The sequence below is a fragment of the Grampus griseus genome, assembly GCF_964374135.1.
Source record: "Grampus griseus genome assembly, chromosome: 3".
Taxonomy (NCBI): domain Eukaryota; kingdom Metazoa; phylum Chordata; class Mammalia; order Artiodactyla; family Delphinidae; genus Grampus; species Grampus griseus.
Window position 1 is genome coordinate 36,382,263 of NC_139019.1, and position 16,072 is coordinate 36,398,334.

Sequence of the window (16,072 nt, forward strand, 5' to 3'; positions counted from 1 at the left end):
TTTATGGGATTACTTTATGGGAAAGTTTCTTAATAAAGCTAATTCTTAAATAACAGATTAACTGGAAGTGCTGGTTAAGCATTGACACAATTAAGTTATTAGAGAGGATCACAAAACACCAGCCTTTCTAGAGGTTAAACTTTAGTAAAAAGACACATTTAGTGAGTCTTTCCTTTGTACCAAAATACTGTGTCCAAACAATAAAAATAAACAGACCTTTTCAAAACAAGAAATATGAAGGTAAAACTGCAGCATCAATATAATCTTATCGTTATCACTTAAAGTATTTAGAGCAAATAGTATTTTTCTACACTTTTAAAAATCACTACAGACACTGCAAATAAGGCTTATGTATTTATTTAGTGGAATACTATGTGATGATGACTGGTACGCTCTTATGTACTGTTTTCTATACCTGCTCTAACAAAATGAATTTCAATAAGGTTACGTTATGGAACCTTCCAAAGCTCTTTAAATTTACAGAAAATAAGTTTTATTGGGTTTTGTAAAGACTAGATCATACAGCTTGAACAGCCTGAACAGGTTGCAGTATATGGTTACACATATACCAGAATATATTTGCTCAGTTTAAGCCCCTTGGAGGGTTGCACTTCATACCAAATTCTTTGATAGTTCCTTTGGGGGAGATTCACTATGTGAGACTTATAGAGTGTTCTTATATATGCAGACAGCCTCTTCATCACTTACCACTGTGATATATGGCCAAAAAATCATTAGTAAATAATGAGGCTAGGCTACTAAACTGTATGTAACAATTAATTTTCCTTCTTTTAATATCTTGGAGACACACTGATGTATTGAAAGAGAAGAATTTGGCCTTCTGGTCTATTTCTTAGGAAAGGAAGCTTTAGGAGTGATGTATGGTTTTAAATGATGGCAAACATCTCTCACTCGAGCCATGCCATAGCACTGTCATATTTATTGTTGATGGTTCTTATGGCAGAAGTGCAGATTAAGTCAACTGATAGCACATGGGGCACTCACACTCTTTCCCCGATTTTATCTCCTACTCTTGAAGTGTTTGCCAAGTTTTAAAAACACTTTGTCATGAACATGCATGTGGTGTGCTAAAGAAAAAGAACAGGTAAATCAGAGGGCAGCTGATGAGGATACTCTTTAAAACCCCAAAAGATATTTAACATCCTATTAAATAAATAACTTAGAAAGAAATAGAAAGGGGTGAAGGCAGAATGCACAAGCATACCATACTATTTGTTTTGTTAGAACAGTTTTACACTACTGTGTTTATATTTTTTAATCCTATCCAATTCTTCCATGATGCCACGCCCAAAGCTCCTTTGGTTGTGCATATGATATGACCCAAGTGCTTTCCAGTAAATGCTTGCGTGTCTTACTGCTCATTGAATCATTAGGCCTGAATGAGCAATGAAAGTCTTTGATATGAGTTCGTATTCCATAAATAACTTTCCCGAAGATCATTCAACAGACTGTTCCTTGTCCTTTAAGTTCTATCTCAGAGGTTAAAAACAAAAACATAAACAAAAACTTAACCCAAAAACTCAGCCACAATATTGTTCACTTAGGAATAACTTCCATCCCATCTGATCTGCTTATATCTCAATTACAAAGCAGGACACAGAACTAATTAAGAGAACATCATATGTCAGCAGAGAGTACAAAAACCTTCAAAGGCTTCCTTTCTTTCAACCAAGCAGATACTTGCAATGTGTCTTTTCCTTTTGAGCTACTATCTTCACGAAGAACACCAACTTTTACCAACTGGTAAAAGAGCCTTTGGTTATCCTGCATCCACAAACATTGCCTTCCTCTATGAGTGTACCACCATTGGAAGAAAATGAGCTGAGGTGTTTTTCCTTCGTGTTTTCTGTCCTCTCCTGGGAGCTCCTTTTCCATTCAATGCCACATACATTTGCCTCCCATTGTGCTGCCAGTTAAAGGATGCGTAGGTATTGTATCCGTTTTCCTCAATCCTCTCCTTCAGCTTACAGTCATTGTTAAATTCTTTCTGCAAGGGAAAAACAAAATCTTTTATTCCTACAGTGATGATACTTGATTCTACTTCACACAAACCATCCAGAGAACTCCAGTTCCTGGGTTTTATTTACTGTTGCCATTTGTACATAAGTTGTGCACTTAATACAAAACATCAACAACAGAAGAGTAAAACTCATAAAGACAAAACAGATTCTACATTAGAAGGCATGTGATTTATTTTAATCTATCATCATAACCACATATTGGGCCCCTTTTAAAAAGCTGATGTGCTTTGAACATGACATGTTTAAGTGCCTAGAATGATTGTTAAGAAGCAAGCATTCCAGTAACAATATTCGTGATGAGCCAATGATAAAGAATGTTGTTATAATCCTATTTTTCAGAGTAATAACTGGGGTTCCACGGGAAAAACAGAATTACAGGAAAAAAGTGGGCTTATCAAGTTTGCAAATGTTATCTACCCATAAATCCACAATAAATACACACACATTGATAAGAAAGCAGATTTTAAAGCAAAACCATAATAGTTCTAGATAACCAAGAGGCCCTGGGAGTGAGGGATGTCCCTCTCTTCCAAATACCAGATTTCTCAATTTTGTAAATTATTTACAATTTTCCGTAACTTGGAATTTTGACCAGTTTTACTCTGAGGTTTAGGAATAGTTGAACAGTAGGACATGAGACAAACTTGCTTTGTGAATTTCCATGTCAAAGAAACTATAAATCTGGTGACTAGCACTGCTTATATTGTATAAGCCTGAAGACTTGGGTCCTGGGAAATTCCACTTTACAGACACAGTCCTTTGGCTTTGTTTCAAGTGGCCAAGTTTTTTAAGGGGATCTTTTGTGACAAAGATTGATCACTCATTCATCTTAGAAATCCAGATTCTCACTCTGGAGTTAATAACAAAGAGGAGATACCTCACTAATCTCAAAACTCTGACTTCAGAAATATCCCTTTCCCCTTATACCCAAACTAAAGCAGTTAAAAAGCTAAGGAATTGGGGCTTTTGCTCTTCTGGGTCTTCTCTATGCAAATCAAGGGCATTGTAGGCATCTTTCAGCTGAAACTTCTACTAGGCAGTTCAGTTTTTCTCACCTCTGCACTTTTGGAAATTTTGACTAAATTCCCAATTCCTGAATGTGTGTATATTTAAATATCCAGGTTTCTGCAGGCTAGATCCTAATTTTGAACATTATCACAACTGTAATGAGCAGGTATATTTTAGGTTAATGTTACCAGTTTAAGCTTTGTTTTCTGGAATTTATTTATCCTCTGTGCTTCTCTTCTATAAAGAATATTTAAATGTAGTGTTCAAGTAACGACTTATTTGGTTGAAAGTAAGAAGAAAAGGTAAATTATTTAAGGTAATGATTTTAAAATAAAAATTATGCATTAGAGAAGATTTGAATCCTTAATTTGAGTTTATTTATTTTCTATTTATTCATCCTAGTCTGTCTAAAACTGTATGGTTTTCAAAGCAGAGAGGGTTTTTTTTACATGAATAATTGTATTTTTTCAATAAAGAAGGCATATTTTAGAGACTACAGAAGGATTGAGGTTATTTTAGCTGATTTTATATTTGAAATGGAGCTATGTATAAAAAAGTAGGAATGGATGCTAAATTATTTTTCCTCCCAAAAATTAATTTATAGAACAATGTCTCTGAAAGTGAATTATACCTGTATCAGACTCCTCATCTCAGGTATTTTGAATACTTAGACCATTGGTCAAATTTTTGTATCAGAATCTCTGGAGGAGACCTAGGAATCTATTGTTTACAGCATTTAGGTGAATCATAAATATTAAAGTCTAAAAAAAATCTAGGCTCGAGCAAGATCTCAAAAGTAGGGTTTTGGTAGTTTAGAAAAAGGTTTTGGATTTCCTCAGAATACCAGGGAAATTTCTTTGGTTTTTAAACCATGCCCTACAAGGGCTTGTCCTCTATACTTCAGTTTTATAATCTATTTACTTAATTCCATCTGTCAGGAGAAAACTCAGTATACAATAGTATACAATAGACACATTGCTCAGAGGGTGAATAATGAAAATCTAAGAGAGATAAGTTTCCCAAAAGGGAATCGAGGAAAATATTCAAGAGACTAGAATATATAGTGTTAGTTTAATCAACCCCTCTGGGTTTTTGCCTAATTGCTATTTTCAAGAAGGCTATGGAATCAAAGGAAATTGTCTGAAAAAAAAAAAAGATAGGAATTACAAGAGTATGTCACCTGATATACAGAATATATAGGATGTGTACTCATGAATTTTTTTTTTTTTTGTATACCCTTTAAATGCAAAGTTCCTAGTCCTATTCTGCCCTGAATAGGGCACTGAATTTGAGTAGATTTTTAATTTAATTTTGAACAAGCCATACTTCTTTACTCTTCCTGGTGGTAATGCAAAATTACAATAACAGTACACTATGGTTAGAGAATGAGCTTCTTTCTGAGACAGGCTGAAAGTGGACTGCATCGGCTATGATGGGCTGAGCTACTTGGAAAGGTAGTTAGGTTAATGCATTGTGCTATTCCGTGCTGAAGAAATCATGTGGGACAAGGCAAACCCTGTCCTCTTGAAGTCCACAATCTACTGGGAGAAGACAGTCAACAACAGACACATTATTGAGAGAAATATCTGATAAATGCCATTGTAGATCATTAAAATGGTATGATGTGATAGAAAGCAAATGAGCATCTACATAAGAAATAGAGAATGAAAAAATCCATAGGCCTTAGAGCTCAAGAAGAAGCATAGGCACAGTGTGTGAGCTGTGTTGGGATAGAAGAAAGAAGTGGGGGAATGGAAGGAAAAGTATTAAATATTTTTATGACAGCTCATTTGAGAGCTATCCATTTTTCCTTGATGTCACCCTTTTAAAGAAATATACTTTATCCATTAAAAATTATTTCAATCTTTTATTGCAATTAAAACTTTTATATTTTCTCTCTCAATCTAAATTTTTATTAGGTTTTACTTTAAAGCATTGGTTTTGACTATGCATCAGTATCTCTTCAAAGAATATGTGCCCGGACCTCTTACTCAGTAATTCTTATATAAGAATTAGGGAGGGAAGGGACCTCGGCATGTTGATTGAAAGGAAAAACAAAAAATGTCTCCAGAGTGGTTATGCTGTGAACTCCCAAATGGAACCACTTTTTTAAATGGTCCATTACTCTTCTAGGCTCATTAGTAGAGCTACCTATAATGGAAAAATTTAACTAAAAATTTTCTGACCCCTTCACCCAAAAAGCATTTATCCTAGTCAAAGAGGCTCACCCAAGGTATGCCTGACTTCCCAGTTATAAGTGGATCTGATATGAATGAAATACAAGGCTATTGTATGTCCAGACCAATGATGGAATCAATTTCCAGTGACTCTCACATTGTGGGTACCATACCAGGAGCATTAGGGAAACCTGGGACCTTGTTAGAAATGCAAAGTCTTACAGATTTAACTGAATCAGAAAATCTGGGAGTGTGTTTTAACAAATCCACTGAGTGATTCTGACACTTACTTAAGTTTGAAAGCTGCTGGCCCGAGGCAGGCACTGCAATCATCCTTATACTAATCAACACAATAAGTTTATTTACACATTTTTAAAGTGATATTCCCTGATACTTGCTATGGAACACAGGGATGTATGTACTCAAAGCGCTGGCTGGGTACCAGCTCCGTAACTGAATTAATCATTATTGTTTAGGTAAATAAAATTCTGGAGTTGATTGAACAGCACAGAAAATGTTGAATTTCCTGATGTGTCTCCCCATTTCAGATTTTAACGGAATACAAAACACCCATGCCCTCATTTTATCTTCAGCTATAACACATACACACAGAGTATGTGGTTTTCTACTCAATCCAAGATCTTTGTTTTCAATGATTCTTCTCCAAGTTGTCTGCAGTAACCATGACAATCTAACCAGATGCTTCCGTGAGAGTCTGACTGGTTAGCTCAGAGCATTCAGAATATTAGCATTCAGAGCACTGACTGATGAATGCCAGCAACAGTCTGCATGGTAGACTAATGGGTGAACAACAGAGGAGATTACAGAGTTGGAAGAGCTGCCTTGCCAGCCCTTGAAACGCTGGTGACCAGCCCTTTGTGGTTCTATTTACTAGCAATAGAATGATAACAAAACTATTTAATGTCTGGGGGAAACATTGCAAAACTGTGGTAATAATTTACTGAAGTGGATTTTTCAAATAAAAGTAGAATACTTACTGAGCCATAGAGTTTTCCCTTCTTGTTCATGGCTAAATAATAGTTGCTGTTAATGGCTTTGACGGCAACAACTCCAATTTCCACTGACGTTATCTCCAAGATACCTAAAATATACAATTCAAAAAGGCTAAACTTAAAGAGTCACATAAATTTAGTTGAAAGAAAGAAAAATCAGAAGAAATTATGGTTTATTTTTTGATGCCTCCAAAATCAAAAATTAAAATAATTGGGGGAAAAAAACCCCAACCTTTTCCACTGTGCCTAAAAACATAGCAACAATATGGAAAAAAATAGTAAGTCTTTAAATGAATTCCCTTGCATTTTACTCTGCGCATATAGGGGAAAATATTGTTTTAATTAAAATGCTTCCTTTGCTAACTCTGCATTTTCAACCCCATAAATATTGAAACAGCTCTGCTCATCTTAGCCTAGGTTTCCCAAAAACTTATCAGAGCACACATCTGTACTATGGTATTAAATTAAAACTATAGCATATGTCAATAATATGTCAGATTTACTTCAACCTGTAAAAACAGTGGTAAACTGTTTCTTCTTTGTAGGACTTTTAGATAAACTAAATCTCTTGGCTACATTTAACTGATAAATTTATTTTTGGCAAATGTGTTGACATTCTGAAATACTGAGAGACTAATCCCAATATACACATTGTCTTTAAAATAGCAGAATCACTACTCTGCGTTGGGAGAAAATCCATTAGTATTTTTTGAAGTTTTAGTTTCTTGTTTCCTAGAAAGAATGAAAAACTAAGGGAATTAGGAACTGATAGACAAGAGATCTTTTCCCCTAATAGACAAGTTTTGGTTGGTGCATCTAAAGATAATTTTCTCTGAAAAGTTGGTAGGTGAACTATCTACTTAAAATGCCCACCTAGTTTAGGTTAAGGAGACCTCAGGTCCTAAACCTACTTCTTAGTTTTAAACCCTTGGGAAAGCTTTCTCAGGGCAGAGAAGCAGCACTGTGATTAGCAAAGTTCTGAATCCAGACTGAATTTGAATCCTGGCTTTGCATTTAGTAGTGAATGAACACAGGAGAAGTCACTGAACTGCTTATGTCTCAATTTCATTTGCAAAATGAGCAGCATATTAGTATCTCCCTTCTAGTTTTGTGATGATTAAATGAGATAGTACATATAAAATAATTAGAAATTGCCTAGAGCTTACTGCCTCCTTAATTATTATGAGAGGAAAGTTTTCCTCCAACAGTTATAGAGTTTGAAGCTTCTTCTTCAACAAGCTGTGTAAATCCTGAACAGAACATACAAATTCCCACTGGCTTAGCCTATAAAATCTGAAAGCCAATATATGTTATCATTTATCCTGTACTTACTATCATAAAAAACACCATCCTAAATGTGGTCCACAAATTATGTTTATACTCTTCCTAGAGGGAAAGAGTGTCTTGTTCTTAAGACATGGACACCTTCTTTCCTTTCTTCACAGGTTAACAAGCCATGTCATGGTCAATAGAAATGCTTTCATGCCCCCAAAGCAAAGCTGACATCACTAGAGAGACTTGTGCCAGAACTACATGCCATAGAACATTCTGTTCTTATATTCTACAGGAAGCCTGTGACCTAACACAGCATACCTCCTCATTAATAGATTGAAAGAGATCTCATTTGGCAAGCTTAAACAAGGAAAGATTGTGAAGAGTGAGGGAGACAGTAGCTGTATTTTTTTGTTTTGTTTTATTGGAGTATAGTTGGTTTACAATGTTGTGTTAGTTTCAGGTATACAGCAAAGTGATTCAATTATGTGTATGTCTGTGTGTCTGTGTCTGTGTATATGTTCTTTTTCAGATTCTTTTCAGTTATAGGTTATTACAAGATATTGAATCAGTATCTGTATTTTAAACATCCCTTTTCCTTATACTGGTAGTTGCCCTCAAGGTACAAACACATACACACATTTATTTGCGCATTTTAAAAAGTACTTTCTTGTACTTTATTTCTTTAATTCTCCTAACAGTCATCTAAGGAGGTATGATTATTCTCAATTACAGATGAAAAAATGGATGATACTGAGGTTTTGTAACTCACAAGGTGATAAAGTGACATAGGTCTATAATGAGGGACCCAACACCTAAGCCTCTCACTTTCAGACTATTTTACTCTCCATCTCTGACTATTTTGCCTCTCCATCATATCTCCTGCTTCTTTCCCATTTACACAAGGGAATTCTGCTAGAAAACCAACTGACGTAATGACTCATCGAGATAATAGTCTTTAACGAACATATATGCTTTTCCTCCCAAGGATCTGGCAGGCCACAGAGGATGATGCCTGAGTCTCAGAGAAGGAAATCTAATATACTTTATTTATGTCACAAGCAGAAGATATAGAACAAGATAGTGATAAGAATCTGGGGCAAAATATTTAGACTGTTATTTGCTTTGCCTGCCAAAAAGGCAAGTAAGTACTATCAGTAAATTATAAGGTGTTCCCTATGTATGCTTTGTAACTGGAAATTGTTAGAATGAAAAAGGTTGATTTCAGCAAAGAATTAAAGATTTTTGAATGTGAACACGAAGTAGTGGGATTAAGCTATAGTAACAGACTGAGTTGGCAGAAGCAAAACTGTTCTGGTGTAATAAATATTACCGAATCTTTGATTATTTCTGAGAGTGCACTGGATATGGTAGATCATATTTATGCTCAGAAGCCCTTGGGTTTCTTTCTGCTTTGCACAAAATAGGAACACAATATTCAAAGAATTCATCAACCAATTAACCATTTTTCTTACTCTGCAATCAGTTAAAGCTAGCTTGAAAAGGTTCAGTATGCTTCAAAATAGAAAGAGGAAGACCTGGATGATTTAAGTCCTTTTGAGTCCTGAAGATGAACTTTTGGATACACCATATGTCATTAAGTCATAACTGATAATCTCGTGGGTAATGGACAATGACATGTCTTTATTGTAAATATCTGTGAATGTGTGACTTTCTAAGGAACTCAAGTCTAAAGGACTTGCCTATTTTTTCATGAAGAATCTCTCCCATATTCTCTGTTCTTTGGTGAGGATGATCAAGTTTGCCTATAAAAGCATTTTTGGAAAGTATGTTTGTTGTTGGATTAATAACTTATAGTTCTATGGGTGTATAATTTGATGCAAAATTGAATGCCAACTGAAGGAAAGCCTGCCAGGGGAAAGTGAGGAACAAGGCAGGAAGTTGTTAGAAGGCTGGGGAGTTGTCAGTCTCAAGTTATCAGCCATCTTCTACAGACTCTAAGGATTTTGGCAAATATGAAATATTTTATCTAAAAATATATAACTTTTAAAAGAACATATTAGAAAAAGCCAATTTTTAAAGCAAATTCCTTTAATAATAGCAATATATTAACTTTATTTTGAACTGTATTTGAAATCTTAAATAATAAAGTTTGATAATCAATAAAACAAAAGTGATTGTGACAAAAATCAGCTCCTGTTAATTGGCAAATTCTACCGAATGAGGCAGCATCACCATAGTAATGGGGAGGATTTTGCAAACTGATGAACTCCAAATGGAAATAACGTAGACATCACAATTTTCATGTAAATCAGTTATTCTTTTAACTTTAGGGCAAGAGTTATGTTTTGATGAACCACTGAGTTGTCAGTCTGAGCACGTAGCCATTCAAAAGCATTTTTCTCAGCTTATGCCTCTCATCCTTCTCCAGAAGAGAAGCATCTGAACTGTTTTCTCTCCAGCAATTACATTTGACCGAGACTACTCTTTTTGGGCTATGACAATAAACAAGCTATTGGCCTAGATAGTAACTTTCTCCTTAAATACCTTTTCATGGATATAACAGGAGAAAGAAAGTAAAAGTCATTTAAGAAAATGGATATATACAGGGGGGAAGTTAGATGTAAAAAATAAATGCAAAATCCCATTCTGCTCTCCTAGATAAGCAGAACATGAATATATAAATAAATCCTGGGGATTATTTGAATAAATTAATTCTGCTAGCATGTACCTAGCACCAATGTGCAGGGCTTGTGTTAGCTCTCACGATGGAGGATGAAAAAACAAACGAGACACCATCTTTACCTTCAAGGAGTTTTAAAACTGGGTAGGATAAAGACAGGAATAATTTAAGTAATTAAAGCACAGAAAAATATATTAAGTGCTCTATTAGAAATAAAATATGTTGCCATGGCTTTAAGTAGTAAAGAAGTCATCCTGAAGAAGGTGGTTGGTATTTGAGGTGAGCCTTTCAGGGGGTAGGATTTTAATAGGTGGGAATTGAAAAGTCATGGGGAACATTTTAGGTAGAGAAAAGTGAAAGAGTAATGAAAGGCATGGAGGAGGGTAAAGCGCTCAGTGTGTGCCTGAGCCACTGTTGGCTCTCCCCACCGATTGCACTTTGTAGGGGACACTCAGTAAAAGTAAGGGTTCTGCTTCATTGAGTAGCAGTGATGCTCTCCCGGGTGAGGAATGTACTTTTTTTTTTTTAACTTTTAAATTTTATTTATTTGGCTGCATTGGGTCTTCGTTGCTGTGCACGGGCTTTCTCTAGTTGTGGTGAGCGGGGGCTACTCTTCGTTGCGGTGCGCGGGCTTCTCGTTGTGGTGGCTTCTCTTGTTGCGGAGCGTGGGGTCCAGGCATACGGGCTTCAGTAGTTGTGGCTCGTGGGCTCTAGAGCTCAGGCTCAATAGTTGTGGTGCACGGGCTTAGTTGATCCGTGGCATGTGGGATCTTCCTGGAGCAGGGCTGGAACCCGTGTCCCCTGCATTGGCAGGCAGATCCTTAACCACTGTGCCACGAGGGAAGTCCTCAGGAATATACTTTTCAAAAAATTTATTGTGAAACTTGGAAGCAGCTCAATAAATGTCAGAGCCTTATGAATTCAGAATCAGTCACATCTTACTTTTGTCTAAACATTTTAACTCAAAATAGATATTAATGCTATATATAGTTTGTTAGTTTTAGTCAATGTGCTGAAACATATCATGACTAGTGTAAGATGATACACAAATCCTATCCTCTCTAAGTCTCTTTCTTCCCCATGAATTGTTCAGTGGCCCGAATAGTTCTATTATATACTAATATAGAAAGACCTATGGAGTGCCTTGGCTTGTCATATTTACACCATATACCTCCGAGATTATGTGACCATACCCAATAGTGAGGGGCTAAATGGCTCCAAATATGGTATTCAGTTTAGAATCACTGTGGGTCTATCTCATTAATTGTGTATCTTTCTCAAAGAACTGTAGTAATCATAGTGGTCTTTTTAAGAAAATTATTAGAACAGTGCAGAGTTCATAATATGTGCTCAATATGTATTTATTGAATGAATGAACGAATCATAAGTGGTCAGTCCAATGACTGGCTGAGGAAAGAAAAACTGGGTGTTCATTAAATAATTTTTTTTTTCTTTTGACAGTAATCATCTTTGTAAAATCTTGAGATTAATTAGTAATTCCACATCCAAATTAGAGGAAATGCCAAAATGTTTGCTTCAAACGAAAGTTGATGAATTATAAAATATAAATGCTTATTATTCCTTTTAGGTAAATTATAACAAAGGCAATGATAAGGATTGTTTTACCTATTTAAATACTTTTCTCCAAAGTACTATTCTATTCTCAAAGTACTATACTATTCTAGCAAACACTTGATTTTTAGATTTCAAAAGTATTTTAGAGAAGCATACTTTTTAGTCCACACAAAGGGATTCACTTCCATATAGACTAATTTTCTAGGTAGCTAAAGTTTTTCAGCTCTCAGACTTTATTTATTAAAAAAAATAATAACTTGACTCCTAAATCTTCAAGTTCACTCATTTCCTTGTTCATATATGGAGATTACTAGTTACAAGTTTGTTTTTCTTGATGACATTAGCACTGATGGCTTTCTCTGCTGTGAAAGTACATTGCTCTCATGAGCTTCTACATTAAACTGCCAAATTAATATGTGATCTTGTTAAAATTGAGTGAAAAATATGAGCAAGGTTTGGAGATTTTCTTTTCTGAGTATAGGACATGAGGCTTTATGCAGAAACATTAGTATTTCTTTTTGATAGGCTCTCAGTTATATTCTGGAGAGTGGATATCTACACAAGTGTAATGTTAAAATTCTGGGGTAAACATAAAATATATAGCTTTAAGTCTAGAACAAACTGCATTTGTTTCATTATAGACATAAAATTAGATTATTTTTATGTCTATGATGAAACACATGTAATTTTTCTTATATAGTAAAAATTATAACAGCGAATTCGCAAATAACTTAATGGGGCATAATTTTGCTTTATAAACACTAATGTTGAAAGAATTATACAGAAATTATTTCAGCTGGTAGTTCATTTACACCCTTGAATTTGTTGACAACTTGATTCCATTCATGGTTCTTGAGCATAAAATGCTACTTTACACCTAGAAAGTGCGACAGATTCTAGGTCTGCATGATCATGTCCAGAAAAAATACACAGAGGTTTTCAATAGTTAAATAATTGTCATCATATTAAGTAGAAATATTTCAAATAATGTTTTCACCTCTCTTTAATGTGAAACAGAGCTAAATTCAGTGAGGCCTCAACACATTATGTGAACTGTTGATCTCCCGCACAGCACAAAGGACTTTCCTGAACACTGTGCTAAGAGACTCAGTCAAACTTTACCCTGGCTTCCAGCCTCACTAGGCTGTGTCCCTAAAGGTGACTCTAGCCACCATGCTTAAGAAAACACAACGCTGCCAAACTGAATTGTTCCAGCCCCCCTTGCCAAACTATTTTCAGTAATTCTCCATTCCACTCCCTTCTGTAATGTTCCATTTCCACTAGCCTCTTTTTTGTCCCCCCTTTATCACTTCCCCATAATCCCTTTTTATTCCCTCTCTGTTCTCCCTTAAAAACTTCAGTCACCTTTGTCTTAGTTGGAGTTGAGCTCAATTAATACTCTAGTCTCTCTCCCTTACTGCAGTAGTCTAAATAAAATCTGTCTTGTAACCTTTAACAAGCATCTGGTGCTGGATTTTTTTGTTTGTTGGTTGGTTTGACAGTTACGTGAGATTAAAAAAAATCTCACAAGGATTATAGAGTAGAAAACTGTCACCAAAGTCAGGGGTATCATGTGCAAGCAAAATAGTTCACAACTGGTAAGTGAAGAAAAGTATGGCTTTTTGAAAACTGGGAGAGGAAAGCACCTAGCTGAAAGGTAACAGAACTATGTTAGTATCTCTTAGCTTAAGGGTCCACATGCTTTACACTTGTTTGGGATTGCATATTTGCTTGGAGACCCTAGCTTAACTGTATTGAAAGAATGTCAAAATGTACCTGAGTAATTGCTGTGTATTGAGAGTAACTGGAACAACAGCAACATTTGTGATATTAATTTTAATTTTGTATCAGCTACTTATTTTCCCATCTCATTTCTCTCCATCTACACCCCCTTCTCCCTCTCCATCCTATCCTATCTCTGTCTCTCTTACACACACACACACACACACACACACACACACACAAACAAACATGATAGGCAGCTAATAACCACACACACAAACACACACACATTTTTTAAAGGAAATAGCAAAGTCACATTTCATGTGATGAAATTAATAGAGGAGGCACTTAGATGTAAATGACAGGGAAATTAGTGGAAGCTCTAAAAAGCAGAAGAACTTGGCTTAATAGCTCTCTTTCTTAACTAGCTGTGTGACCTTGGATAAGTCAAGACTCAGAGTCTTGGTTTCCTCATTTGCAAGTTGGGGCTAACTGCCTACAGCTCATAGGATTGCGTAGAGTCTCAGACAGTGGATATTGAATAGATATTTACTGTCTGCTGAGTCAGAATGGTGTCAAGTTAACCAGTCTTCTACACCAGTGGTTCTAAAACTTGATCATGCACCAGAATCATTTGGAAGCCTTGTTTAAACAGATTGCTTGGATTTTTGATTTGGTAGACCTGGGGTAGGGCCAGAGAATTTAAATTTCTAGCAATTTCCTAGGCAGTGCTGATTCTGCTGGTCCAAGGACCACACAGTGTTTTATACACTACATTCAGAGACAGAGCAGGTCTTTGATATAAAAAAGCATTGACAGAAACATGTGCAGAGAAGCAAAACCACAAACGGGAATAGATGCAAATAATGGTAGCAACTTAACATCAAAGTAAAATTGTTAAAGAATGTGGAAAGAAGTACTGGGTTTTTCTTTTGCTTGTTTCTGATAGGAGTGGGATTCAACATCTGCATAACTGAGATAATGTGGATTTGGAATTCGTGTACAAGTATAGTACATTGTTGTCTATAGTCAGTTTTTTGAAGACTTGCAATAAGATTATTATCAGAATCTTTATTTTCTTCTCCTCAGTAAGAGTGTGGACATGCTGGTGGAAATGTAAGTGCCTTCATCTACTCCTAAAGAAGTATTTTATAGGCATTCTCATAGGGCTAATTGTGTTGACACTCTAAGAATTAAATGACTGTATGGCTCCCTTAAAATTACGCCAATGGCCAAGAAACTGCTACAGATCTATAGGGATTCACTTGATCTCCCACCCTCTAGAATAATCTCACTACCTTTAAAGGGAAGATGCCAGAGTGGGCTAATCATTGATCTACATCTGGTCCACCTTGTACTACTATTATAGACTCTGGCTGCCTTTTCAGCATAATGCAATAGAGCTATTTAGTTTTTCTCTCAGCCACAGTTCTTTCAGATATCCTTGACATTCATTTAGAATTGTAGACAGAAACAGGACCTACATTAGCAGATAATCTTTACCATCCCTATATAAGGAGATATATCTTTGCCAATTTGCTACAGTACAGAATGACCTTTTAAATTCTCACCTGGTACTTCAAGTCATAATATAAGCTCAGTGACTAGCCTGGTCTTATTGATGAATACGGTGGCAAATTCTAAAGCATTTCTCAATTTAAGGCTATATTTTAATTGACCAGTACTGTAATTTAACCATTGTCATTGACCTAACATTAAAAGTGTCAGAAGCAACACAATCTAGAGACTTTATTCCCTAGTTATAAATGAATTTTAAAGTGTGTTAGAGATTCATCTCATTATTGTTTTTTTTTTTTTTTTTTTTTTTTTTGCGGTACGCGGGCCTCTCACTGTTGTGGCCTCTCCCGTTGCGGAGCACAGTCTCCGGACGCGCAGGCTCAGCGGCCATGGCTCACTGGCCCAGCCGCTCCGCGGCATGTGGGATCTTCCCGGACCGGGGCACGAACCCGTGTCCCCCGCATCGGCAGGCGGACTCTCAACCACTGCACCACCAGGGAAGCCCTCACTATTGTATTTTTATTACAAATGAAATGTGACTCTGAGGTCTTCCACGATGATCATTAGTCAATAAATATTTGCAGATGGCCATCTAATGTGGCTCTTCATGACACTGTACTAGATCAATAGATTTAGTAAATGTAATATTTTCTAAGTTTTTTTCCTCACTAGCAGAGTTTTTTTGGTTGTTCATTTAACTTTATTGCACTGTGTCAGGACATAGACAATTACTAATATTGTAACAGTGCTGTGTTTTCAGACATTGCTTTTGTGTTCTCAGGGTAGATTCACAATGAGACATAAATGACATGTTTCTAAGAATAAGAATTTATTTGAAATTCTTGAGAATTTTCCATAGTAAGTACTGATGTAACTTTAATTTGAAAAATGAGAAAAAATTGTAAGCCTAATTTTGCATGAAATAAAGACCTAGAAAAGCTTGTGTGCCTCTGGAGATAGGAACCCTCGCCCTACTTCCAACTAACAGTAATCCTGGAAAAAGAACACTGGAAATACTTACATGTTTGAATCGTTTGCTGTGACCCAAGATAATTGACATTGGATCCCATTGTACAGTGGAATAAATTGTGGGAAATAGCA

General features: G+C 35.9%; 1 protein-coding gene across 1 annotated transcript in view; it reads right to left on the bottom strand.

The window, feature by feature from the left end:
* Positions 1-1,810: 1,810 nt before the first annotated feature.
* Positions 1,811-16,072, bottom strand: part of FGF10 (fibroblast growth factor 10) — a gene marked incomplete at both ends in the record, with an annotated part of 78,941 nt that continues 64,679 nt past the window's right edge. The window contains 2 exons of the mRNA XM_082650610.1: positions 1,811-2,008; positions 6,226-6,329. Coding sequence (XP_082506736.1) covers positions 1,811-2,008; positions 6,226-6,329 — 302 coding nt within the window. The remainder of the gene's footprint in view (positions 2,009-6,225; positions 6,330-16,072) is intronic.